Raw genomic sequence first — 25755 nt, 5'->3', positions numbered from 1 at the left:
TATATCAGGAATTACAAGAAGTACAAGCATCTATTTTAAAAAAATTAATATATAAATGTAGAATTATAAATGATTCATATAAAAGGAGTAAATATGATTAGCAAGAAAAAAGTCTTATTTTCAAGTCTGATGTTAACTACCAGTGTTGACAAAGGCACTTTCTTCTCCTGTCTTCACTCATCTGTTTCCTCATTCAACAGTCTGGAAAGATTCATTCTGGTTTTCTCCAGTGCCAAAGTTTTTGCTCGTCTTTGAGGCCTCGAACTTGACACTGGGACTGGTTCTGGAATTTGATCACTGAAACACAGATTGTTTAAGAGTTAGGTAAAAAAGACTAAAACTGAAGAGCTTTTATAGGAACAAAGTTGAAACATGGTCATAAAGAGCAAAAATACTTCTTACTAATTAAAGACTTTTTATTTTTTGAGAATATATTGCTATTTTGAAGTGATATAGCAGTATCAGTAAAGATAACCATAAGGTGATAAGGTGTTGCAAAATCAGCAAAATTAGATGGAGTCAAATTCCCCCAAAATTAGATGGAATCAAAGCAAACACATCAAATAGGCAAATGGGAGAGACTGACCCTGGTCACAATAAAGTCCACAGTAAATGGATTACTTGCTTAAGAAAGATTAGAACACAGGTGAAAAGTACAAAGATAATGTTGTTGTAATGATTATATCCTGAAAAATCATAAGGGAACAGATCAATTGTCTATATTCACTTTTCAGTCATTTCTATATGCTTGTCAACTACGTGTTGGACAACAAGCAATGAAACTGTGAGGGGAAAAAGGATTTAAATTTAAAACATTTATACTTCCACAGAACAAATTTAAAAAGGCAGAAAAAATTTAACTGGAAGAAGAGCAATAATGTAAACCAAAAATCTGAATTTTTTCAGCTAGAATATCTATTAACACACAAAAGGTACATTCAAAAAATATCACAAGCTCCTTTGGCAGAACCTGCCACTGTTTCAAAAGTACCAGTTCAAAGAAATTTTTTTCCTTAAAATATTATCAGTGTTTTTGGAGCAGAGAATATCAAATCATATATGTTTGGGAAAGAAAAACATTTGAATTAAATTTCCTTGCTAGAACAGACATCATAGTTTTGATGGTGGGGAGACAAGGATTTACCTTTCAAGACCACGTTTTACACTTGCACCAGTTTTTCTTCTGCTCACAGACCTCACTTCTGACGCTTTCCGCTGTCCTAAGTATAAGCAAAAGTCTTTTTTCATATCTTGATATCATTTATTTTCTTAAACTAGTTCTGTATCTACTTTTCTTCAGTGTTTGAAATTGCATCTAAACATAGAAATATGCAGTCTGCAACCAAAACCCCACAATTTTCTCCTTCTCACAGAAACAGCTGTATGTTACTGTCAGTGGCTGTGGCTGGGTTATCTGCCAGCCTGTAGTCAGTCCTTTTTTCTTTTCTGAAATCTCTGTTATTGGGAGAGGCTAACAGCACAAAAATTTCCAAAGAACAAACAACTTTAATATTTTAACAAATACAACTATAAATCTACAACAGAGTATGAATGGCTTTCCCATCTATGCATTCACAAAAAGTTAGTATGAAATTATTTTATTAAAAACAACTAATATTGTAGCCACTGTACCTCTGCCAGTTTTGCTTCTTGTGGATCTTAATTTTGCAGTTTCTTTAACTTCATTAACTGGAGTATGAAGAGCATCTTCATTATTTTCTGTTAAACAGAATAACAAACGCAGAACTCATAAATTAAAACTTGATTATCTTAAATACCAGGATTTTAAATTTTGGCTGCTACATTAAAAAGCCACACAATTGAACCTCACTTTTTCTTTAAACCAGAAACTAGCTAATAAAGCTAACAGGAAATTTAAAATGTCACTCAGCTGTAACTCCACCCCAGCAAAGGTCAATAATACATAAACTATTCCTGATGACTGTTTAGCTCCTTCCACTGTGTTGGAAGCTGAGCAAGCAGGACAGAGGATCAGCTTGTGTGAACAGGGACCTCTTTGTGGAGCTCAAGAGGAAAAAGGAACTGCAGGATCTCTGCAAGTTCAGCAGGTCAGGCTTTGCAGGAAGATGACAGAGCTGTGTTCATACACGTGGGGAGAAGGCACCAAAGGCCAAAGTTCAATTACAGCTGAACGTGGTCCGTGTTTTGTGAGATAATAAAGAAGGACTTTTGACAGTATAGTAAAAACAGGAGAAAATCCAAACAAAACACTGGATGAACACTTGCTGAAGATGGTTAGTCACCTGACTAGCAGAGCTAGAGAAAAAAGCAGAGCCATTCAGTGCTTGATTTGCTGGATTCTTTAATATTACTGATGGAGCTCAGGCCGCCCAGTCCCCTGAATCAGAGGATCATGAGCATGGGAACAGTGATTTTCCATTTGAGGACACTGATAAGGGAGCAGCTCCAAGAGCTGAATGTCTGTAAGCTGAGCATGAGGCAGCAGTGACTTTGTCCAGGGCAGTGACCATTCCCTGCACTCAGCACTGATGAGGCCTCAAACCCCATGCTCAGTTCTGGGCCTCTCACTGCAAGACAGACATTGAGCTGCTGGAGTGAGTCTGGAGAAGGGCAGTGGAGCTGGGGAAGGGGCTGGAGCACAGGTGATATGGGGAGTAGCTGGAATTGCCTCCCAAGTCCCATTACTTCTTATTTTCATAATACCTAAAGAATTCATTGAATTGTACACGTGCTACACCCCTCCTGAATTACCTCCTTCATTGTGAACAGTATTTTCACACAATGTGATGTCTCTTTCCTGTGTCCTTTCAGACAGACCTGTTTCCTCAGTTCTTCCAGAGTGGTTTTTGCCCACATTGGGACCCTTGGTTAGTTTCATATGGAGCTTCTCAATAGCTCTTTGACAAGGTTTATCTTCCACTTTCTGGAGGGCAGACATTTCATGTTAAACACTACTTGAACTTACAACTATTTCTTTTATCTATAAAATTTGCTTACTAATAGGATTAGGTGAAATTACTGCACAAAGGATACATTGTGTGATATGAAAGTGACCAGTCAAGCTAAAAGAAGAAAACCTTTCTCCATCAATACTAAGCACTAAAATACCATATTTTTTTCATAATTTGTCTTAAAGAAAACTTGAAAAAAATTAAAGCAACTGGACACAGAGTACAGCTATCACTGGATGATATGCCCATCGTGGATTCAGCATTCTTACCAACATTTCTATATACCATTGTGTTCCTGTACCACACTTCCAAATTTCAATTTTTTAAATAATAATAAAAACACCAAAGTAAAACTGTTGTAATCCTTTCCTACTTCATCTTAAATCAAGCATCATTTTCATGTTGGCCAATGATCTTCCCATTATACCATAAGTTTAGGTGTAAAATTTCAGCCATTAATAATTAACTAAAGATAAATTGCAAAACTGCAAGACTCAATACTGAAATTTATTTTAACTTAAAAGTAATAACTACACCACAGTTAACAAAAGAACTTACTGTACTGCAATGTATCAAGTCAGGAACACTGTTTCAAGCTGTTTGTACTGTCTATGGTTTATGCAGTGATATCAGCTCAGATTATTATAAATTATTCAAAAATTAATTTTCAAAACTGTTTAGAAGATAAATTCCAGTCATATGGTCAAAGTAAACAAAAGGCCTATTTTTAGGGCTATCAGAATATTAGCCTACTAATGATTAAAAAAGTAAGAACCATGCTTTTTATGTACTACCTCCTGAATCTCATCGAGCAGCACCAGCAGATTCTCTGTAGAAGAACTACTGAGTTCTAGAAAATTTAAAGCTCTTGCATAAATACGGACATCTGGTGCAGTTGGGTCTGCCAGGATTTCATTGCAAATTTTCATGGCTAAACTATCATGCACTGTTAACTCCTGCAAAGGAAAGAAATTAGGCATCAGAAATTTTGCTGGGCACTATTTACTAGAGACAACAGTGAGAACAATCACATTTAAACAGTTGGCTAATTTTACACAGCAAACATCTTCCTAAAATGCACTATTTTCAGTACAATCCCCACCTGATTCTTATAAATATCTTCCACAACATAAACAATTAGCCATGTGCAAGTTCCTACTAACATTTTTTTTAATTGTAAGAGGGACAGGAAATTTGAGACAGGGGGGAAGAAAAGGGAAGGAAAAGGAGGAAGAAAGTGTCAAGCTAAAAGATTTCATTACCTGAGCAGGCACTCATTTAATCCAACTGCTGGCACTGGGAATCCCACAGAGGCCCTGACAGGTAGCAGTAAACTAAGGGGGAGTAGTTCTTAATCTGACACAAGTGCTACTTTCTGACAGCTTAATGCATTGTACCTGAGAGTCCTGGGACTTCTTGGACTGACATCTCAGTCCACTTGGTCTGGTCAGATCCACTAACAGTTCAGAAACATTACTGACATCTATTTCAGCCAAAGGTGATGTTGCAGGAGCATTTAACAGAGTTTGCAGAGTTGGAAGATAAGCTTCTTCAAAGCACTCCTGGTTGGACCTGTTTCAGTGAAGTCAAATATTAGTAGCATAATAAGACAAAATTAAGTTTTTTCTTCCATGATGAAAGTTCACTGACCTGGTACATCAATCAAAGTGGGAGCAGCCAATCTTGGAAGCAACAGCCAGCAAGATCAAGATATCAAAACTGCTTCATAGTACCATTTGAAATTTTAACACTTCCTTCCTCTGAAGAATTTGAATATTCATCCTGACTACTGAAACTGATATATACAGACATGTTCTGTCTTGAAGGACAAGAGAAAAAATTTCCATAAATACATTTCTCTGTTTCATTTTCATAGATTAACCTTGGTTTTTGCTCATTCCTCCTTTCTGCTAGCATATTTCTTTGGGGGTACTTCTCATTGTGTAAGAAAGCAAGGAAACTTGGCAAAAAAAGTATGCAGTGGTTAACAGGATTTTTGGAAGAAATACTTGTGATTTTTTTCTCAGAAGAGTTCATAACTCCTGCCAAGCAAACCTAAAAACCTAAAAATCATGTTTCACTTGGTCGTGCAGCAAGTTGTCTAGAAGTGTGGTTCCACAAGACTTGTCAAAACAATTTGACAAGTAAGATGTCAAAAAGTACAAGGTACAGTTGAAGTGAAGCCTTTACTCTTGCTGATATTTCTATTAACTTCCTATTTGAACCCAAATAACTACAGGAGAAAACCAAGAAAGCAAGTAATTTTTTAAAAAGCAGATTATTTGCTGCTGGATTATGGAGCAAAACCAGCTGACAAAAAATCCTTTTGAGCACTACAATTGGCTACAAAAGAACCAAAGCAAGAACTCCCCCTTTCAGCAGCTTTAAGGCTTTATATTGGCTCAAGCATTACTGAAGTATCATTCAGATTATTCCCTGCAAATGGAAAAAACCCCAACATCTCCAATAACACACAGGCACAAGGCAGAAGCTTCTCCTCTTATGCTGCCTGCAAGTTTAATACACTATAAAGACATTCCATGAGTGAGAATTGTCCCTATTCCAGCATCTCACATCACACTTCCAACACAACAGATAATTTAAACAGTCAGGATCAAAATTTCTTCCTCAGAGTTCAAATATTTCATTTCAAAAAGTAAGCCTCTTGATTAAATCTGTGACCAGGTGGAAAGATTAACAGAGCAGCACCCAGAAAAAAAAATGGTACTTTAAAATTCTGTGAGAGATCAGTACCAAATTTAGGTATGAGCCTCCACCAAATCTCATTTATTACCCAAATTCTCCTTTACTGAATGGCAACTTTGCAGACAAGTTCTGAATTACACCTGGTATTTAATAATTCACTTCTAATAATACAGTATCTGTCACTGAAGAAAGTAAATAACTCAACTTAAAATGGACCATTTGTGATCCAGGATGCAGACAGTGTTTTGAGACAGAAAAGAAATAAGATTTCCTAACTAAACAGAGATTCTAATCAATGAGCCAGACTAAGACATAGGAATTTTTTCCACAGATTTTTCTGATTTTTGCTTAACACATACACCATGTTATTTTTTCAAGAGCACAATCATCGATGAGATCCACAAGAAATTGCTTCATTTACAAATGACATGGAAATACATGGGACTAGAACTCTCATAAAAAGAGAATGAAATTCACAGCATCAGATGACATTCACAAATAAAAGATTATCAATGGTAAAAGCTTAAATTGATTACTCATTATCAGAGATAGTGGAAACATATTAAATCAATTTTTATGTTACTTTTATAAGAATTTTGAGTAGGGAAACCCCCATTCTATGAGAAATTGGGAATTTTCTTCATTTTTTTTCTGACAACAGCAAATACCACATTGCTTAGGGTTTTTTTGCCTCTTCAAGAAAACTCCCCTTTGTATTACTCCTCTTAATATGGCAATGTATAGACCACAAAAATTTAATTTAATTTGTTTTGAAAAATAGGTAAGATAATTTAGGTGTCATAATACACCTAAATTAAAACCTAACTATAAAAAAGCAGATAAATACTTTGTTTGTTCTAACTTAATAAAACCACTAGCAGCTTACTGAAAAGTAGCAGGTAAAAGGAGATGAGAATTGCTATTTAAGCTCTTATTCCCTTACATAAGCTCTCTACCTCCTTTGTCCACCACCAAAATAAACAGGAGATTTGAATATGCTGTGAATTTAAATTGGAATATTCCTTGGTTCAAAAACAAACCAAAACCAAACCCCAAACCACAACCCAGCAGCCTGATGCTTTGATAACTGCTTTTCTTTTGAAGCATTCCTGCTAGCTACTTTTTAGTGACACTTCAAAGCCTACCTGTAGTGCTCAACACCATAAATAAGTAAAGCACATATTTTTAAATTAATTTTATTCAATCTCTTTGAGAAGAGTTTCAATTGTAGGCTTAGGAAAGAAAAACAAAAGGGGAAGCCCCATGGAAAGCCATTAATGGAAAGTCTTCAGAATGGTCACAGGTTGAGATTATGTACTTTCAAAGCAATAGGCATAGGAGAGTGAATTAGATGTCAATCTAATTTGCATTTGTGCCATTTCTACTAGTGCAAGACCAAGAGGTTCCTAAAGCTGCTAGATGAATGTATATTGTCATCAAACAACTACACAGAGCATTACCTATTTGCATAAGCAAACAAAGGGAAGAAGACTCCCAGGCAGTGTCGGAGCCGAGTGTCCTCCTCGGTGACGGGATTGTACCACAGCAGAACGAGACGCGAGAGGAGCTTGGCACTGCTCAGCCTCCCAGAGAACATCAGCTTGGCAATGCCCTCTGCAGCCTCCGTCCTCAGCTCTGAGAACTGAACAGAGAGCTCATCACAGACACCATACCCCACCCAGCACGCTTTTCACTAGTACTGCACTGCAACAGCCTCTACCCTGTCTTACCAATCACTTCTCTGCATTCACATATTTCCACCTGCAAACAGAATGCAAAGCTGCTCAAGGGTAATCTTAGCCTGAACCAGTGACAAACTTGTAGCCATTTTCTAGGACAGGTATTTTAATAATAGACCATTAATTTCAATTTGCATCACGAAACATTCCCAGGCAGCCTAATGGGATGATAAGCCATCTGCAAATATAATTTTAAAACAAAGCTAAGGCAAATTTTATAATATTCCTTACCGTGCTGTCTAAGAAGCCAGAGAGAAGCATCAGAAGGCTGTGAACTGTGGCAGTCTCTTCTTCCTCTATTGTTTCACTTTCATCCTCACCATTTTCAGTTCTAATGTCTGCACTTTCACTTTGAAAGTCATTGCCTCTTCTGGTTTTAAAAGGCTCAATTCCAAACAGTATTAGTAGATCAAAGATTGCCTTTAAAGCACTGAGCTTTATCTTTATGTTATCTATTTGCAACACCTAGGTTTAATAAGGAAAATAAACATATCATCTTCCAGTAGACCACCAATTGAAATGAGGCATAGTAAGATTTTTCCTTTAATAAGATTGGTTATTTTGGGAAACTTTTTATAATATTTGAACCAATTTTCCAACTTTAGGAAGGTGTGATACAAATTTAAACCCGAATTTATAATACAATCTGAGAAATAATTTATTAAGTCACCTATGCAATTTCCACTACATACAATCAAATTAATTTCACTCACGGAGTGAACATCCATGCACGAGATGTAATTTTATTGTTCAACCCATAAACAGACACTGGACAAACAAAGTCTATTTGCCTGTGGTTGCTGCAGAGTGTTAGGCATTACAGAAATATAGCTAAACAAAAGAACAGCTTAATTAAAATCATGGTATGTAAAAAGACAACAGGGACCAAGAGAGTGATAAAAGTCAAAGTTACAGAGGTTACTATATGTATTATAGTTCAAATTACATGCAAGTCAAACCATGCCTCTTGGGTTAGCCCAGAGATTCTACATCTGTTTAGTCCAACACCCTGCTTCTGATTGCAACCCACACAGAGATTGTGGGATTTACAATCTGCAGAAAGATTGCTTAACTCAAAAATTTTAGTTACTTAAGTAACTGAAATCCTCTCCAAACAAACTTTTTTTTAATGTGACATACTCAAAGCCAAATTAAAAACAATAGTAAATGTTACTTTTTTAGGAACCCAAAGTTCTCCCACTATGACTACAACTCTACTATCTTGTCTGAGCCAAGCACATCAGTTCAACTCTTGTTGTCATTTCTCCAATGTCTGCCTGAACACACTCTTAGAAAAGCACAGTTGCCACCCACACTTCCCTCAAATCCAGGGTCAAAAACCAGGGTTAACAAGTGTCATATTGGATATAATTAGCTTGGTATCACAACAACCACAAGGTTGGGAACTGTGGATATTACAGCATCCAACACGCTCCATATTCACAGATGTTTGGCCATGCTATTGTTTTGCTGGTTTGAATATTGCTTTATCCTCTAGTTAACAACTCTTCCTCAATCCTTAATATAAACATATTAATTACTCAGAATTTAAATCAGACACCCAGTATCACAGGAAGTGTGCAACAGAAGTGTGAAAACCAGACTAATTTTTAGTTTGGTTTCCCAAGGAAAGCTTAGAGAATCCTACAGCTTCTCTTTTCTGTATCGAGTAACAAATTCAGGACGGATTTCATCCAGATTTGGAAGAGAAAGTGAGACCTTAAGGATAAGGAATTCTTAGAAAATTTTAGGACAACAGGTGACTTCACAAAGGTAAAACATGCTACTACCAAGATAAACTGAATTTTATCAGACATCAGAAATATCTACAGGAAACCATACTCTCCAGATCTTCAGAAAATGAGGAATTACTGGTTCTCAAAGAACATTACTATGTATGACAGCTTGTTAAAGATACAAGACTAGATTTATTTACTAAGTCACAAAGACTATAATTTCACTTCTTATCAGATATTTTACCTGTAACAGCAATGGAAGCTGTTGTTGGGCAAATTCTTTGTTCTGAAGAGTACAGCAGCCCAAACACAGAACTGCCATATTTCTGACAGCTGGGTGGACATTAATTACACCTGGAAGTATCTGAAAACAATAATATTAAACTTTATAGACAAAATACATAAACTGAAAATAAAACTCTGACTACTAAAATATATTATCCTGAAATTAGAAATTATTTATTTTGATACAGTATTAGAAAATGGCAACTATCAAATACTCTGTTTATCTAGATATAAACAGAAGCAGATTGAATATGTTGTTTGAAATCAGCAAGAAAATAATGGCAAAAGTCACATGAGTGTTTTGCTTTGTGTTTGTTTTTAAAAAATACTTGTTTTCAAACAAAATTGAGTTGATCACTCTGGGAAACAAAAAAACCAACACACAACAAGCCTAAACATCTCTTCATAAAAGACATGAATATTCTTGCAGAGAAACCATGCACAGTTCCAAGTTATGAAATACAGATGCCACTTCGATGTACTTGAAATAGTTTTGAGGACACAATTGTAAAAATCCACACAAAAAACCAGACTAGATGCAGTATGAACAATGCAATGGCATCATTTAATATTTTTGCATTTACTAAGGAGTTCAAGTTATTTTGCATTCCTACATACCAGAGATTGAATGATTTCATTAATGGTTGGACTGATGCCTTTAGAAAGAGACATGATCTTCAGAACCTCGTAGCACATCATCAGACACTTCAACAGGGTTTCAGGATCATTCTTCAAGTTGGCCAGGGAAAAGAGAAAAACACTATTAATACAAATGGTGGCTATGATAAGAATGGGGCCACTCATCAATTTGACCCTACCCAAATAAACTTTTCCTGTCCACTACACATGTGTTGTGCAAGAATATTAGTCATCATCTGTCTGTAAGCTATGATCAAAATTATTTCCTTTTTATATTTTCAGTTAGTTAAGAGTAAAAAGAGTAAGAACAAGACTGCAATTTGTTTTTTCTGGAACATACCATCAGCTTCTATACAATTTATCTTTTGTCAGAGTATACTATTGGCTTCTATAATTGCAGAAGAAGAATACTAATACCATCAATGTTTGATTTCAATTTTTAAAATGTATTTTAGACAAGGCCAAGCTACACTTTCTTTTAAAATTAAGAATAAATTTTAAAACATAACCAGCACTTAGGAATACAGGAAGGGAAGAGACCTTCTCCACACGCATTTCTTTAATTTCAGGTTGCTCTGCTGCTTTTATAAGATCATTTTTTGTCTGTTCCAACTCAGTTATTTTCTCTTTTAATATTGATGCTCTGTTAAAATCCTGAAGAGTAATGCATTCTTCCAAAGCTTGTTTTGCTTCAAAAAGCTTCACTTTTATTTCAGCCAGCTGAAATACAAAGTAAAAAGAAAATGAACATAGTAACTTCTGTAGTATTAGCCAGTGATACCCTATTGACACTAGCCAATGTTAACCTACTATGTAAAACTCTGGATGATTAAGTTTACAAAAATATTTTTATTATTAACTAAAATCTCACCTTAAGCTCCCGCTTTCTTATTTCAGCAGCATCAATAGGCTGGTCAATTGCAACAATTGGCTCACGAACTTCTGATATAATTTCTGCAATCTATTGTCACAAACAGTATATTAGTGCCATTAATTGCAGTTCAGATATACACTAAGCATTTCACTTTTCCAAATTTAAAATGGAATACTTTTTGAAAAAGTATTCCACATCCATGCAGTTTCTCTTATCAGCTGGTTCCCTGTAAATAATCCTCAATTTGAAAACACAATGTTTCCATGAGCACATTTCAATCCCATTTTTTTCCCATCCAGCTGGGTAAGCAAGAAACAAAAAGACCTTAAGCACCTATCTGAGTAAACAGGAATGAAGAGAAATATGAAACCCCGAAATCTACATCATCCTCACTTTGAATGTTTTTGTCAAAACACTTTGCATCTAATACAATAAAATATTCTGGAACAGGCCGCTGAAGTGTAACACGTTCCTAGTGTGAGGACTGCATTTACAACACCAGTCACATCTTTGAACATAAAGCTCTCTAGAAAACCACAAAATGCAGCTATGCCTAAAACCAAAATGACAAACAACAACAAAAAAAACCACAAAAAAAAAAAAAAAAAAAAAAAAAAAAAAAAAAAAAAAAAAAAAAACCCACCCCAACAAGCCAAAAAAACGCCAGAGGGAAGGAGACAATATTTAAATACTGATATTTCTTTTACAATGTTTGATTTATGGGAAAGATAAAGACTAGAAAACAAGCTTTTACAGTTACTTACAATCTGAATCCTTCTGTCCTCATCCTTAACAATACTGAGCAATCTTTCAACAAGCAGAGGGATAAGTGCTGCTGAAGTTGAAGGTAAAATGAGAATCTTTTGTAAAATAACTAGCAGATGCTTTCTGGATTAGAGGAAAAAAAAAAACAGTGATTACTTATTCAAGCAAATGGAAGACATAAGAGTTACTATCCTACCAACTCGGAGATATTGTGATGAAGATTTCATAATACAGTATGAAACTTTTCTCCATAGCTACATTAACTGCCAAATGTATCTTCTTACTTAGCAATGTTTGTCTTTTACTGATTTTACCTGTTTTCTTTTGATTAGAAAATGCTGAATTTTTTAATCATATGTCTCTACCGTCCAAAGAAAAGTCATACCAGCAGAAACAGTATCAATACTGCAGAATGCTTTCATGGAAAATATCTGACTGAAAACTTAAAAAAAAAAAAAAAAAAGAAAAATACAACTTAAACTACCCTGCCAGTCTGGCACACACTGACACATTCCAGTGAGAGTTTGAAATTACTGCTGTGTTTATAGTATCATAACTGTAAGTTTTCACAAAATACCTGAGATGGTATGAATTTTCAAATTCATTTGCTCTTCTTAATTCACACCAAAAGACTGTTAAAATTATAAGAATGACTCAGTTAACACAATTTAGCCTGGCATCTAAGATATTTGTAGCCTTTTAGGCCTTAGCAGATTATAGCTTAAAAACATAAGAAACAAACATGTTACTTGCTACAAGTCATCTGTTGTGAAGCAATACAGTTTTCTCCCTTTATTTTTTACATACAATACTCCAAATAAGCAGTTTTGTAATTTCATAATCTCAATGATATATTACAAAAACAACTGAATTTCTTTCCCCTAACAATGCTGAATCAGAATTAGAACTTACATTTCCATAAAAGTAAGCAGACAATATGTGGCACAATGTTGGGACCAATTCCACTAAGGAGACTGCTTTCTATTCCAGCTAGGATTAGAAATGTATTTTGTCTGCTTGATCAGGTTCTTTTCCAAGCAGAGGTTCTATACCTGTCCTCAGGCATGAGTGTCTTAAGCTCAGTAACACAAATTTGATATTTAAGTTTACCTTCCTCCCTCTTCCATGGTATCCATGCAGCCTATGATTAGAATCAGTTGCTGGCCTATGAATTCTTTTGTCATCAGGTTTTCAAAACAATTAAAGTCTTCTTTTTGTTCTTCACTGAGAATTGGCATCTTTTGAAGATAACTGAATCCAAACAGAAGAGATATAATTACATTCAGGTTCACTGTTGGACAGTAATAAATAAGTAAATAAATAAATACACTCCAAACAAATCCAAATATCCACTCCTGCTCCACCCCAATAAAAATCCCACCACTTCTGTGTCCTGTAGAAACAAGTGGTTACATTAGGTACAAACCTTAAAAATTAATGATTGTGTTCTTTTCATGGATTATTTTTCATGAAGTTATTTATACCAAATAATGTACAGTTTCAAAATAATGCACTTTATTTAAAGAAATTCCTTTTGTGAATGCAATACAATAGGAAACATGTGATTTCAGTTCTGTAAAAATGCATAAAGGTAACATCTTAGGAACAAATGTATAGATACATCATTTTTCTTACTATTTTCTGCATATTTAGGTACAATGTATCTTTTACAATTTCAGAATTGTTATATTGCCTACTAGACAAAATACAAGAAAATCATGGAAGTGTACAGTGATGTCTTAATCTGATTAAATATGTCATCACAGAATAATAATCTGTTATCAGATACATTCAGCCATATAGCATGGAAAGTGCAATCAGTTTGCTCCATTTCTTTTTTTCTAGACTCAATTGTTTTTTTATCAAAATTTTATCTGTCAGTGGGAGTTTGCATGTTCAGAAAATCTGAAGTGAAACATCAAGTACAAAATTCAATATCATAAAATACAATTCAAATACTGACATAAGCTGTGAAAAATACACTTTTTTCTACCTCAGCTTTGTAGATACTTTTCGGTAAGAGCTTGTTATTTTTAGCAAATTTTTACAATTTCTTCAAATTTAGGACAAAAAACTTCACATGTAACTACTATTTAAGAAGATCTGAAATGAAAATTGTTTCTGATCACTGAATAATAACCTGCAGCAGGTAACAGTGCATATGGAAATGCAGCTCACAATCTGCTCTTTCCTGAAGTGCCAGTGACCAGCATTTCCTGCTCCTCCTGACCAACACCCTCACAGGGCACTGCACAACTGGGCACTGTACACCAGAAACTGAGAACTGAAAATCATACCTGAAACAGCTCAGCAATGAGGGCTTTAACAGTTGATACCATAAGCAATTACTAGTAAACCTGATTAATTTTAGCCTCACCCTGAAGAGTAGTGTAACTGAAGGCACTTTGAGTAAGACTAGATGAAAACAGAACAAATGTTCTCTGAAAGAACAGATTTTTTGGAAAATAAATGTTTCATGGACTGTAAAATGAATAATGAATGAATAAATTTATATCCACCAGACTGGATATACATTTCCAAACTAAGGAAGCACAGATGCTTCTTTTATTAAATGTTTATGAAACATGTTAACACATTCCACACTGAAAAGTAGCAATGACTTCTGTAATCACTACCAGTATGCTACACCCAGTGCAGTGAGAAAAGAATATGCATATTTTTAATTGGAAACATCCATCAATACAATGCATTTTTCAGCAGATCTGATTTATTATCATTTCAGGAAGGTACAGGTTTAAAGGTACAGCACCTCAGTTAAGATTTCCCAGCATTATCCATGCTCAGAAGCAAACTCTGTTCAAAATTTATGTTAAGACTAAAGAATCCCATGAAGACAAAAAAAAAAAAAAAAAAAAAGCCAAGAAAGCCCCCAAACAAACAAAACAAAAAAACCAATCAAAACTGTTACACTAACACCCCATCAATAAAAAACCAATTGCCATTCTTTGCTTGAGTAAAAACATTGCATGAACAAAACATTCATTTCCATCCTCCTGTGCCCTCCAGTTAAATAACTGTTCTGTAACTGCTCATTTGGCAGCTCTGTCACTGCCTTCAAACATAAGTTTTTAGGAAGCACGCCTGCCTAAGCAGGCAAAAGAGAGGGAAGTTTCAATTCAAAAATGCTTCTCTTAGGGACAGTAGCAAAATTTTACTTTATTTTCACAAATGACAACACTGGAAGAAGTGACAATTTCTGCAAGCTTGAAAAAATCTCTCAAAAATCTTTTCAAAAAAGCAAAGAAATGCTAAAATGCCTGTTCAAGCACAGCTTTGGGTTTGAAGGATACCTGAACACTTGAATAAAATAAATATTCTCTAATTTAAAAATAAAAATCTACTTTAGTGGTAAGAGATTCATTTTTAAATGCAATGTACCTCAATAAATAATCTGCATATATAGCTGGTTCTGGCAGCACCTCTTCCAATAAAACTTCACCTTCTTCACCTTTTGATTTTAGATATTCACAAAGACATCTCCAATATAACACATTCTCAGCTGTTAAATCCTCCACTGGAATCAGCTTTCTAAACAAAAATAAAAAAAAAAAAAAAGCAATATGAAGAGATGAATAATAGAGTCTAAAACAATAAATACACACAAGTATTAGAAAATAAGAAATAAATATTATTTCCTAAAATGCAAATAAAACTCCATCAAAAGTATTCCCCACAGAAATAGTTAGAGATTGAGAAAAATAACTCCCTGTCTCTTGAGGACACAGAGCTCCCCAAGCCATTCACCACACTGCCCTTCTCAGTGTTGTAACCCAAGGCTGCTCACACCAGTCTGCAGAAACATTGTGCCCAACCCTTCAGGCCTCCTAGAGCAACCAGGCAGGTACTTTATGAAACATTGTTATCCCTGCACAAATCTGGAAAACTGAACACCACCAATCCACAGAAATGCAAAACAGCATTAAAATATTTTTTCAGCTTCTCTGAATTGTTTCTTCCATTCTTAATAGAAGATCAGGAGACAAGAGTGGAGTAGCAATCACAGTATGCCAAATACAAAATCTAATACAACTTTTTCTCAGCAACTCTGTAAGCTCCTCATCCACCTGCCTTCATACACAGATCATCCATCATGAGACCCCCACTCCTTTTTAGATCCATAGTATTTTTCATGCCAAGCATGGAAATTAATCTTTGTTTTTGAAGCAGAACATTAAGTTCTGCATTAATTCTACCTCAAAACAGAAAAGACTCTGCAGTGGTACTTTTTACTCCCTTGAATCCCATTTTACTTACAAACTATCAACAATTTTGGTTTTGCTTTAGATTGCTCACATACAAAACAAACAAAAAACCCAGCCAAAAACACCCAAGGCAACATGTAAATGAAAACTGACCTTTTGACAGATTCTCATTAATCTGACAGTTCTTTATTTAAAAGTAAATTTAACAAACAGAAATCACAGACTTAAACAATCTAACCATTTATCATTCTGATACTCCATCATTCAAGCTGTCCTCAGAAACTTCATACAAAAACAATCCTAGTGTTTTCCATAAATTAATGTAAACCTCATTATAAACTGACTAATTTGACTTACTTTTCAAAATGTCATTAGTCTAAGAGATCTAGTACTTAAAAAATTCTCAGCCCAGTTTTTCAGAATGGAAGCTTCATTTTGCTCAGGACCAAAGTCAGATCAATCAGAACGAAAAGATTTTGAAGTGTGGTAGGAGTCTAATCTCAGATGATGAAATTAAATGACAAATTGTCACTGATTAAAAAGCAATAGCAAAATCTTAGTCTGTTATTATGGGAGAAAATGCACAGTATCACATGAAGTGCCTTGCATTCTGGTTAGTAGCAGGAGAGATGTTTTGAAATCAGTAGATGCTACATGCACTGCACTCCAAAGCTATAGATGTGGGCCTGTCTGGCTTTAAAGAGCCTCAATAATAGTGAAATAACTTTCTTACAGAGGAAACGGGCCAGTATCTTAAGAGGTTAAATGAATTTAGTTTTATATTCTCATAGAAAACACTCATCTTTTGGAAATGAAGAATGCTCTGCATACCTGTTATCAAGGTTTTTACAGCTCTGAACGATGTCATGAAGTGGAGATAATGAAAACATAGCATTTAGTACTGGGATGGCCACTTCTGGGCAGTTTTCCACATCCAGTCTATGAAGCAATTCTAAAACATCTCCTCCAGTGAACTGTAACCAGGCTTGAAGTAACTTCTTCCTCATTACCTCCTTAACAGCATCTAATAATACAAGAATTCAAACAGTTTAAAACAAAGTTTAAAAAATATCAAATTTTAAACATACTTTCATAAAACATTTTTCTATAGAAGTCTTTTTGCAAAAGAAGCTATTATACAGTTAAACTTAAGATTACCTTAAATAAAGAAAAACTCTGTTGAGCAAGAACTACCTGGGGTACACCCTTTTTTTGAGGCAATGTAATTTTCCCCTCACAAGGAATTAGAAAAAAAATCTCTATCCAATAAACTTTTACATTTAAAGACAGCATCTCAACCCAGAAAACCTACAAACCACAAACTCCTGTAGAAGAAATATCCAAAATCTGAATCACAGAATGGGTAAGACTGGGAGGGACCACAGTGGGTCATCTGGTCCAACTTCCCTGCACAAGCAGGGCCATCCCAGAGCACATGGCACAGGGCTGCATCCAGACACTTCATGAATATCTCCAGTGTGGGAGACTCCAGAACCTCTCTGGGCAACCTGTTCCAGTGCAAGGTCACCTGCACAGTGCAGAAATTCCTCCTTGTGTTCAGGCAGAACACTGTGTGCATCACTCTCTGCTCGCTGTGTCTTTTCCTATTGCTTGGCAGCACTGAGCAGAGCCTGGCTCCATCCTCCTGCCACCCTCCCTTCACACACTGACAGACATGGATGAGCTCCCCTCCCAGTTTTCTGGAGGCTGAACAGGCCCAGCTCCCTCAGCCTGTCCTTGTAACAGAGATGCTCCAGTCCCAAACATTCTGCATTGGTAAGCATTGTTACATACTTGCTCTGTTTCAGGAGTCACCACTTTTGGAGGCAGGATACTACATGAGAATTGCCATACAGAATTCTCATGCTATTTCAATTATGTGAATGGATTATGAAGTTTACATATGATACATTAACTCCCTACTCACCACTGCCACAAGAAACAATTCCTGGATCAAGAGAGTGCTATTTAATCAATGAAAAAAAATTTATGGGAACATCCAGAATGTACACATCTTTAATGCATTCACCTAGAATTAAGCAGGGAAGTTGAAAGGCTAAGTGTCTGGTGGAGATAAAAACATAATAACTAAAGGGCAAAACAATTTTGCTCTTAGGCTCTTTCAGAATATATCCAGTATAAGGGAAACAAAATCCACACACACTGACAACATCCATCTCTCCTCTTATATGTAACTCATGATAATAAATGCTGCAGTTAAATATAGTTTACAGTTCAAAAAGGACTGTAAAAAGGCCTTGAAAAAGCTAAATTACCATCCTAAGGATAAGAAACCTCTCTAAGAAGGTGAAAAGCATAAACTAGTAGAATAAAGTACAATGAGAGCTGAACTCACCCTGAAAAGCATAACTAAGCAGAATGTGCATTATGTACTCTACATCTTATCTAATTATAAGTCCTTGTTCTAAAGCCAATATGGAAAAACATCCAAAATTTCAGTGTTGGTACCTTGAATGAGCAGGTTCCTCACTTGTTACCTCAGGAGTTACCCAGATAAGCAAATTCAATAGATACATATATCCTTCACAATAAAGATATATGTATCCTTCAGAGCTACAGGATTTGCAATACAGAATTGCCAATGTGGAATACAATCCTACCTGGCCAGGAACATGTGACATCAGTCAAACTACACACCCTGGCAGATATTACATACCCTGTGATTCTAGATGTCAAGAAAAAGTCCTCAACAGCTGGGATGTAAAACCATCCTAAGGTGGAGACAGACACTAAGAAAGTATCTGTCCTGAATCATAAAAGACACTTCTTTATGTTGAATTCATCACTGTCACCAAAAAATAGGTCACATAGAAAGGCTGTACTTTTCCTTTAAAGGAATACAACAAATATTTGTTCCTGACAAGTGAAGGATCACATGAAAAGTTAGGGAAAGTAATTTCCTCCCCAGTTTGGAGAGATTACTAAAAGAAATGCATTCATCCTAAGAAGTATCTCTGACAACCAAGGATTACTGGGGGAGTGGGGGCAGCCAGCAGACAAGCAGCAACTAGTTAGATAAAACAGAAAACTAGTGTATCAATAAGAAACAGTAATTCAGAACATGGGTTTTTCAGTGCTGGACTTCAGAAACAGAACATGGCAAACTTCTGTAAGCTACTACAGACCAATTCAGCATAGGTGGGGCAAAGTGACTAAAACCTCCTCTACAGAAGGAGGTGGTCTTCTAAAGCATAGCTCTACACAGCATAAAAAGGAGTCAGATGATTGTCTCTTCCTTTCCTGTCAAGAACAGAATATGATCCCCAAAAATAACAGCAGATCAATAAAAACACATTCATGCACAACACACCTTAAAGAGCTCTAGTACCCAGTACTTCACTCTTGTTTTGTGAGTGAATATCCACATAGATCATAATTCTCACAATTCCCAAGCAGCACATCATTCAGCAAGGGAAATTCTCAGAGTAAAATTCAACTTAGTGCAGGCTTTTCAATCAAAGCAGGGGGACTACACATCAGCACTCAGTAAAACTGGTTAGCTTCCATTGTGAAATTCATGCATACAATTGCTGCAGCTGGGGGAAACAAAAACACCAAAAGGGAGTTCTACATAGGCAGGCCAAAATTGTCTTGCTCAGATGCAGGTGATGTTTTCATCTTTTGGCAACACCATGACACACAATTATGGGTACATTCTGAATGGCTCTGTCTGTAGAGTGATACAGTAAAAAAGACATTAAAAAGAATAAAGCTGCCCCATGGTGAAATGCATAGGGTCAAAGATTCATTAAAAAAAACCCTCAAGCTAGTTAAACAAAAAATTAACCAGCTGAGAAGATTTCTCTCTGAAAGCACATAGGAAATATTTTCAAACTGATATTAATGTTCATATTTAAATTATTTAATACATTTATTAGTTACAAAAATATCTGTAATGTAACATTTCTGAATACACCAAAATAATTAATTTTTTCTAATTCTGTGTTTAATTACTTTTTTTTAAATTTTAATAGCATTTGGTCCCATTTTAAAACTCATTGGCTTTCAGGTTTTTTGAAAGTGCAATTCTTTTCTTGTTTGTTTACTATAAAGGGCCTGGAAAAAGAAAGCAGAAGCAGCAAACAGATTTCATGTGTCTAAACACTTCCTGGTACCTCACTAATCCCTTTGGGCTCCTTATTATTGCCATCACAGCTTCTGCACACAGCACCCCAACATTTTACAATCAGAAAGTATTCTCTCTTAAACATTAGTATTAAGATGTTAAGAAACTTATGATCTCTTACCAGATCTGTCATTAAGTCCTTGTTGCAACAATTTAACTCTCTGTGCTATTGTCAGAGCTCTCATGTGAACTTTTTCAGCCAAAACCTTGAAAAATATTAAGACATTAAAATACATTTCCACATTTGATAACAAATGATCCCATTACCTACCTATGGTTTTACACTTAAGACTTTTAACCATCCACATAAATCCTAAATCAATAGAAACCTCTAATACCTATACCAACAGTACTGTACCAACAATTAACTATCAGATCCTTGTGCATGGAAGAAAATGTAAAGTAAAATAAACAAGAAAATTAACACATAGCTTAGAAGCTCATCAGCTCTGCTTGAATGCAACATCTGGACATGAAAATTATCCTCTCTCTTTAATGTGAGCAAGGTGATGAATACCTACAATAAATTACAGAACTAAGTACTTTTCTTAAAAAGCCACTAACACTGAGATTCAGTTGAAAAAACCAATCTAACCTAAGATGTAAAAAGCAGAAGACAGTTCTGTGTGAAAAAATTGAACACTTTGTTTCAAGAGCTCCCATAAGATGCCTGCATAAGAAACAGACATGTTAGCATATTTCTTACCTCTGCATGCAAACATGAATAACGGTTGGTACTTCCCAAAATTGCAATACCAAAACCATGCCGCTTTTCACTACTGCTGTGGTGCTAACATCCACTACATAATACCAGAGAAGCAAATTTGCTTCAATGACAAAATGCATAGAGGAAAAACAACTGACTGCATACATAACTGATACTGTTACTACCTGATCTTCAACAGACAAATTCTACCACACAAGTAAATTCCATCAAGAAAGTTCTACAGTCAAGTTCAGCAGTTTTAACTAGAAAACTTGCATTAAATCACCCCCCTCAAAATTCTGGTCAATGAAGTATTGAACTGATCTTAGTGGTGAGTGAAATATAATAAAAGATGTCAAGCCTTTTTCCTAAGTCAGCCTTTGAAATGAATGGTAAGTGAGCCCAGTTACCTCATATGCCAGCTTTCTGACAGCCTCCTTCACATCCATGGTGCGGCCTACAATTATGGGCAGAGTCCTCTCTGAGGGAGCGATACACGACAGCACCGCACGTCTCACGTCCGAGTTGGAATCATTTTCCAGCAATGTGCTATAAACTGAAAATAAAATAGTCATCATAATGCTTTCATTTGAGTTTGAAACATAGAAAACCAGAAAATATAAAAAAAAAAAAAAAAAAACAAACCAACAGCTGTTACCAAAACCCCTCCCCTGCAAGATTTTAAGATAACTACATGCTGAGCTATGATGTCAAAAGAAACAATATTTGCAATCATAAGTAAGATCTTCAGGTAATAACTCCAAAAATATCTGCTCTAGATCCCACCCAGAAATAACCACTTTGTCATTTACTAGCAGAAAAATAAAACATTTCCAAATATTGGCTCTGTAAGACCTCTATTCACTAGTTGTACCTTTTCATTATCTTTTGAAGTAGATCCTCAATTTTTCCTATGAATGGCAAACTGCAATCTCCATTAAGCCTACCAAAACTCTTACAGTAAATCCCTCACATTGCTCAAGTTCTTTTATTATATTCTTGAACCTTATTCAAAATTCAAGGCAACTATAAACTTAGTTTAATCACAGTATACACAAATTCCTCTTGCTCTGTGAGACAATGACTTACTATGAAATTCATGTGCTTCTAAATAAGTAACCTATAAACATCACATAGAAAATAAAATTTAAAAGAAGCTCCCTTAACAGAAACCCCCAATTCAGTAATTCTTCATAAAAGGCAATATGTAAAGATTAATCAGGGCACAATTTAATTACCAGCTCTGCTGGTACAAATGCACACTCTGTCTACCTTGAGGCAAAGGAAATGGAAACTTAGGCAAGAATGATACAATACACAAAGAAACCCTCAAACATCATCAAGATCCCTGCCTTGCAGAGATGCTGATCTCTTCTAGAAAAGTGATCATAATTTGAGACAACAATAGTTTTTCTCTATCATTTCTACTAAGAGTTTTGTGCTAATTCAATTAACAGTACCAATGGCTCCTTAGAGGGCAAGAACTGAACAAACATGTATTGTACCTCCACTCTAGTATCCAACACATTTTCACAAGCCTACTTCTACATTCAGCCCAGAGCAGCCTGAGCCCAGTGTGACTGTCCAGCAGATCTCTCCTAACAGTTGTCCCTTCCCCTTGAACACACATCTTGCAGTTTCACAGTTTATGTATTATTACAAGATTACCCTCAAACATCCACTTAGTCAATGATAAAAAAACAAACAGCTTTGAAATACTTTAAAGCAATGTAAATTAGACAAAAGAGAAAGATCAATACTACTTACTATTAACAACAGGGCAGGCTTCATCCTTAGGATCTTGAAGTCTTGACAGGGCCAAGACAGCTTGAATTCTCACACTTGGAAATTTATCTTTAAGTCTAATCAGCATAGCTCCATTAATTTTATCAAATAAGTCATCATCAATCTCAGCATTCTCTGGCATATTTCCCAAAATCTTATTAACAAGCTGACAGGTTCGAAACCTCACTGCATGGCTGTTGGCATCGTGAGACTTGGGGAAAGAAAAAAAAGGTATTTTTATAATCACATTTTTCTCATTTCCATCATAAGGCTATTAATACGCACATCTAACTGCCTAATATTCTACACAATAAATTAAATATGCACTTCTATGTTTCAAAAGCTTTTCCAATTTAATTTGACTTTTCATCTCAAAAAGTCACAGAACTGAAAAGCAATTACAGAATTACAGCCCATTGCCTGGACCAGTGACTGGAAAATCAGCAGTGCCTTCCCAAAGGAAGCAGCACGCTGACCACTGCATGCAGCCTGCAGTGCATTAGCCAGCTTACTGCTCTGCCTCCACAAAACATTAGAAGGAAAAAAACACATTAGCAATTATGGTTAGTTATCCTGATCCATAATCTTACCATGGAAAATCAATAGTTTAGGAAAATGTAATTCTATCTGTGTTCATGCTGTTGGAACTGTTTCTGTTTCTATGTAACACTTGCAGCAAGCAGAAAGAAATAATACACGTGCCAACCACAGTTGTATAGAAGATCTTCTAATATTTTTGTTATCAAAGGAAGGGTATAAATTAATTTCCACAGCACTCCCACACTTTCATGCTTATACATATACCTGATAGCCATATAGGAGAACTTTCATTTTTCTCAAAGGCTCAAATTTTGAAATCCAGTTGTTGGATTATTGTGTGTGATGTGGTGGATCTTTTTGTGTTGGGGGAATGGGGATGGTGTTACGTGTCAAGCACTAGCTTTGTTTTGCTTTCACTTTTTAAGTTCTAATTTTTAAGTTTTGTCAGATAGCAGCAAGTTTTTCCCACTGCAAAAAGTTTCCATTTTCTATGTTAGAAACGTTAGGCATTTAAGAATAAATGTTAACTGTACCTCAAGCAGAAATGTAAACACATAATTCAGAAGTAAATTATCTTCTTCTCCCTCCTCACTACCATCTTCTTTCTCCATCTCATAGAATGAAGTAACAAATGCAGCTGCAAAATTGATCACTCGCTCCACTGCTGGTTCCCGCCTGTAGATTATCATAGCATACTTGAGGAAGTGAATGAATTTTTCATTAAAGCTTTCTTTATCATCCAACTGGGAAAAAAAAAAATCAAACCACAACAAAAGATAACTATCCGGTTCATCTTTCAAAGCTGTACCACAGAAAAATAAAGTAAGTGGGCTTACAATTGACAGCTTCCAATTGAATTTAAATTTTTAAAGGGCTACAGCCAGCGGTCGGGGCACACCCGCTATCGTGCCCCTCTCAGTGAGTATTTTGCTATAAGTTAATTACACAGCAGGTACATTGCAATCGGGGGTTCCACCCGGCCGACAGATTCCAGGACATCAATCACACCCCGTGCATTATATCCTGTGTCACAGCCACACCTCGGGCATCCCAACACCCTCACACCTTCCCCGGCATCACCAGCACCCGCGTGCAGCTCTCAGGAGACAACTGGGCAGAACAGTTCAGCAGCCCGGCTTTGCGGCATTTGGGTGGCGTTTTTGAGAGAGGGTTGGGGGGTTCTTTTTGTTTGTTTGCTTGTTTTTAAGTCGCGGGCTGTCCTTAGGCACACTGGTGCTCGTTTTAGGGGAACACTGCGGGGGCGGCCCCTGCCCCCGGGGGACCAGGGGAGCAGCCGCTGGGGCCCTCAGCTCCCGCCGCGCCGGGCCGCCCGAGGGCAGCCGTACCTGAGCATAAGTGCTCTTCAGAGCCACCACGAGCTTCGCGTGGTTCTGGTGAGGCTTCTGGGCCAGCTGAAAGGCCTCCTGGACCTGCAGCAGCTTCTTTCTGGCTCCCATGGCGGAGGAGCGGCTGCGGCACCGACCCCTCACAGCCCCGCGCGCGCCAGCAACGGCCGCGGCGTCCGCGCGCGCAGCTTCAAACCGGGCGCGGGAGCCGCTCCCGATCTCGCGAGAAGGCCGGGCGGGCGCGCGCCTGTGCCCGCGCGCTGGAGGCGGGGCGGGGGCCGGGCCGGGGCGGGCGATGGCGGGCGGCCAATGGCGGCCGTTGGCCGGGAACGCTCGCGGAGCGTCGCCATTTCTGCACAATCATAGAACGGAACGGGTGGGGGTAGAGCTTTGAGGTGTATTCAGCTGTGGGCGAACACTGCCGTGTCAACTGGACCATGGCACTGAGTGCCACGTCCAGTCATTTCTTGAAGACTTCTAGGGATGGTGACTTTGCCATCTCCCTGGACGGCCCACTCACCTTTCTGTGGAGACTCACCCTGTCTAATCGCCTTTTCTGTGAAGAAATTCGTCCTAACGCCAGCCTTAAGGTGGCGCACTATGTTCCCCTGGTCCTGCGTCGGGTTGCCTGTGAGCAAATGCCGACCCCATCTGGCTATAGCCTCCTTTCAGGTAGTTGAGTGATAAGGTCCCCCTGAACCTCCTCCAGGCTTTACATCCCCAAATCCCGCAGCTGCTCCTCATGGGGTTTGTGCTCCGAGCCCTTCAGGGCGGGCTGGGAGGGAGAGGGATGGGCTGGGGCCGTGCGGGGCTGCGGTGGCCCTGCGGCTGTTCCAAAGCCCATTCCCGGTACCAGCCCGCCTGCTGCTGAGGGCCTCCAGAATTACGTTCGCTAAAAGATTTAAACCCGCCCGGAGCCGCTCTCCAGAGTCCTCTCCGGACGTGAGCACCAGGGAAAGTAATTACAGACGGGTTCCGTAAACTGAAGCATGTGCGGCGGCGACCTGAGAGAGCTCAGCCGCTGTGTAAGCGATGGAAGCTCATTGACACACGGAGGCAATACCCATTTGTGCTCCTTCCACGCTGAATCCCTTTCTAGTGGAAATTCCCCCCAAGTTTGCAAGCGTTTGTTGTGAACCTAATGCTTTCCCAGAAATCCTTTAACTTGAGAAGAGTAATAAGCCTCATTATCTCAGTGTCTCATTAAAAGCAGGAAAAATAACTCAGCTCAAAGCCCGGAGCTGCGTTACTGTTACGGAACGTGCGGTGAGCATTTAATGACACAATTAACGAACCAAGGCCGAGGGTCATTAGCTGAGGGGAAGCATTCT

At 37.2% G+C, this 25755-nt stretch overlaps 1 protein-coding gene across 1 annotated transcript; it reads right to left on the bottom strand.

Annotated features, from left to right (window-relative positions):
* On the bottom strand, nucleotides 1-24535 carry NCAPG (non-SMC condensin I complex subunit G). Its single transcript, XM_058024565.1, has 21 exons — nucleotides 24425-24535; nucleotides 23612-23821; nucleotides 22521-22749; nucleotides 21164-21309; nucleotides 20169-20253; nucleotides 16732-16924; nucleotides 15077-15226; nucleotides 12788-12928; nucleotides 11677-11800; nucleotides 10910-10999; nucleotides 10579-10758; nucleotides 10018-10128; nucleotides 9359-9478; nucleotides 7610-7843; nucleotides 7100-7281; nucleotides 4331-4505; nucleotides 3728-3889; nucleotides 2734-2905; nucleotides 1633-1719; nucleotides 1145-1220; nucleotides 1-297 (listed from the first exon to the last, which is right to left on the bottom strand). Exons 1-21 carry the CDS (start codon nucleotides 24533-24535, stop codon nucleotides 174-176), a joined length of 3102 nt encoding a protein of 1033 aa, XP_057880548.1. The 3' UTR covers nucleotides 1-173.
* Nucleotides 24536-25755: the final 1220 nt, after the last annotated feature.

This window comes from Melospiza georgiana, chromosome 5 (genome assembly GCF_028018845.1).
Source record: "Melospiza georgiana isolate bMelGeo1 chromosome 5, bMelGeo1.pri, whole genome shotgun sequence".
Classification (NCBI taxonomy): domain Eukaryota; kingdom Metazoa; phylum Chordata; class Aves; order Passeriformes; family Passerellidae; genus Melospiza; species Melospiza georgiana.
The sequence above is the reverse complement of the archived record's forward strand: the minus strand, read 5'-3'. Positions and strand labels throughout refer to the sequence as shown.

Coding starts and splice junctions, on each gene's coding strand:
- NCAPG (XM_058024565.1), bottom strand. CDS start 24,535: ATGGGAGCCAGAAAGAAGCTGCTGCAGGTCCAGGAGGCCTTTCAGCTG. Junction 10,759..10,909: donor TAAGAAAGCGGGAGCTTAAG/GTGAGATTTTAG, acceptor TTTGTATTTCAG/CTGGCTGAAATAAAAGTGAA. Junction 2,906..3,727: donor TGCTCGATGAGATTCAGGAG/GTAGTACATAAA, acceptor TCTGCCCTCCAG/AAAGTGGAAGATAAACCTTG.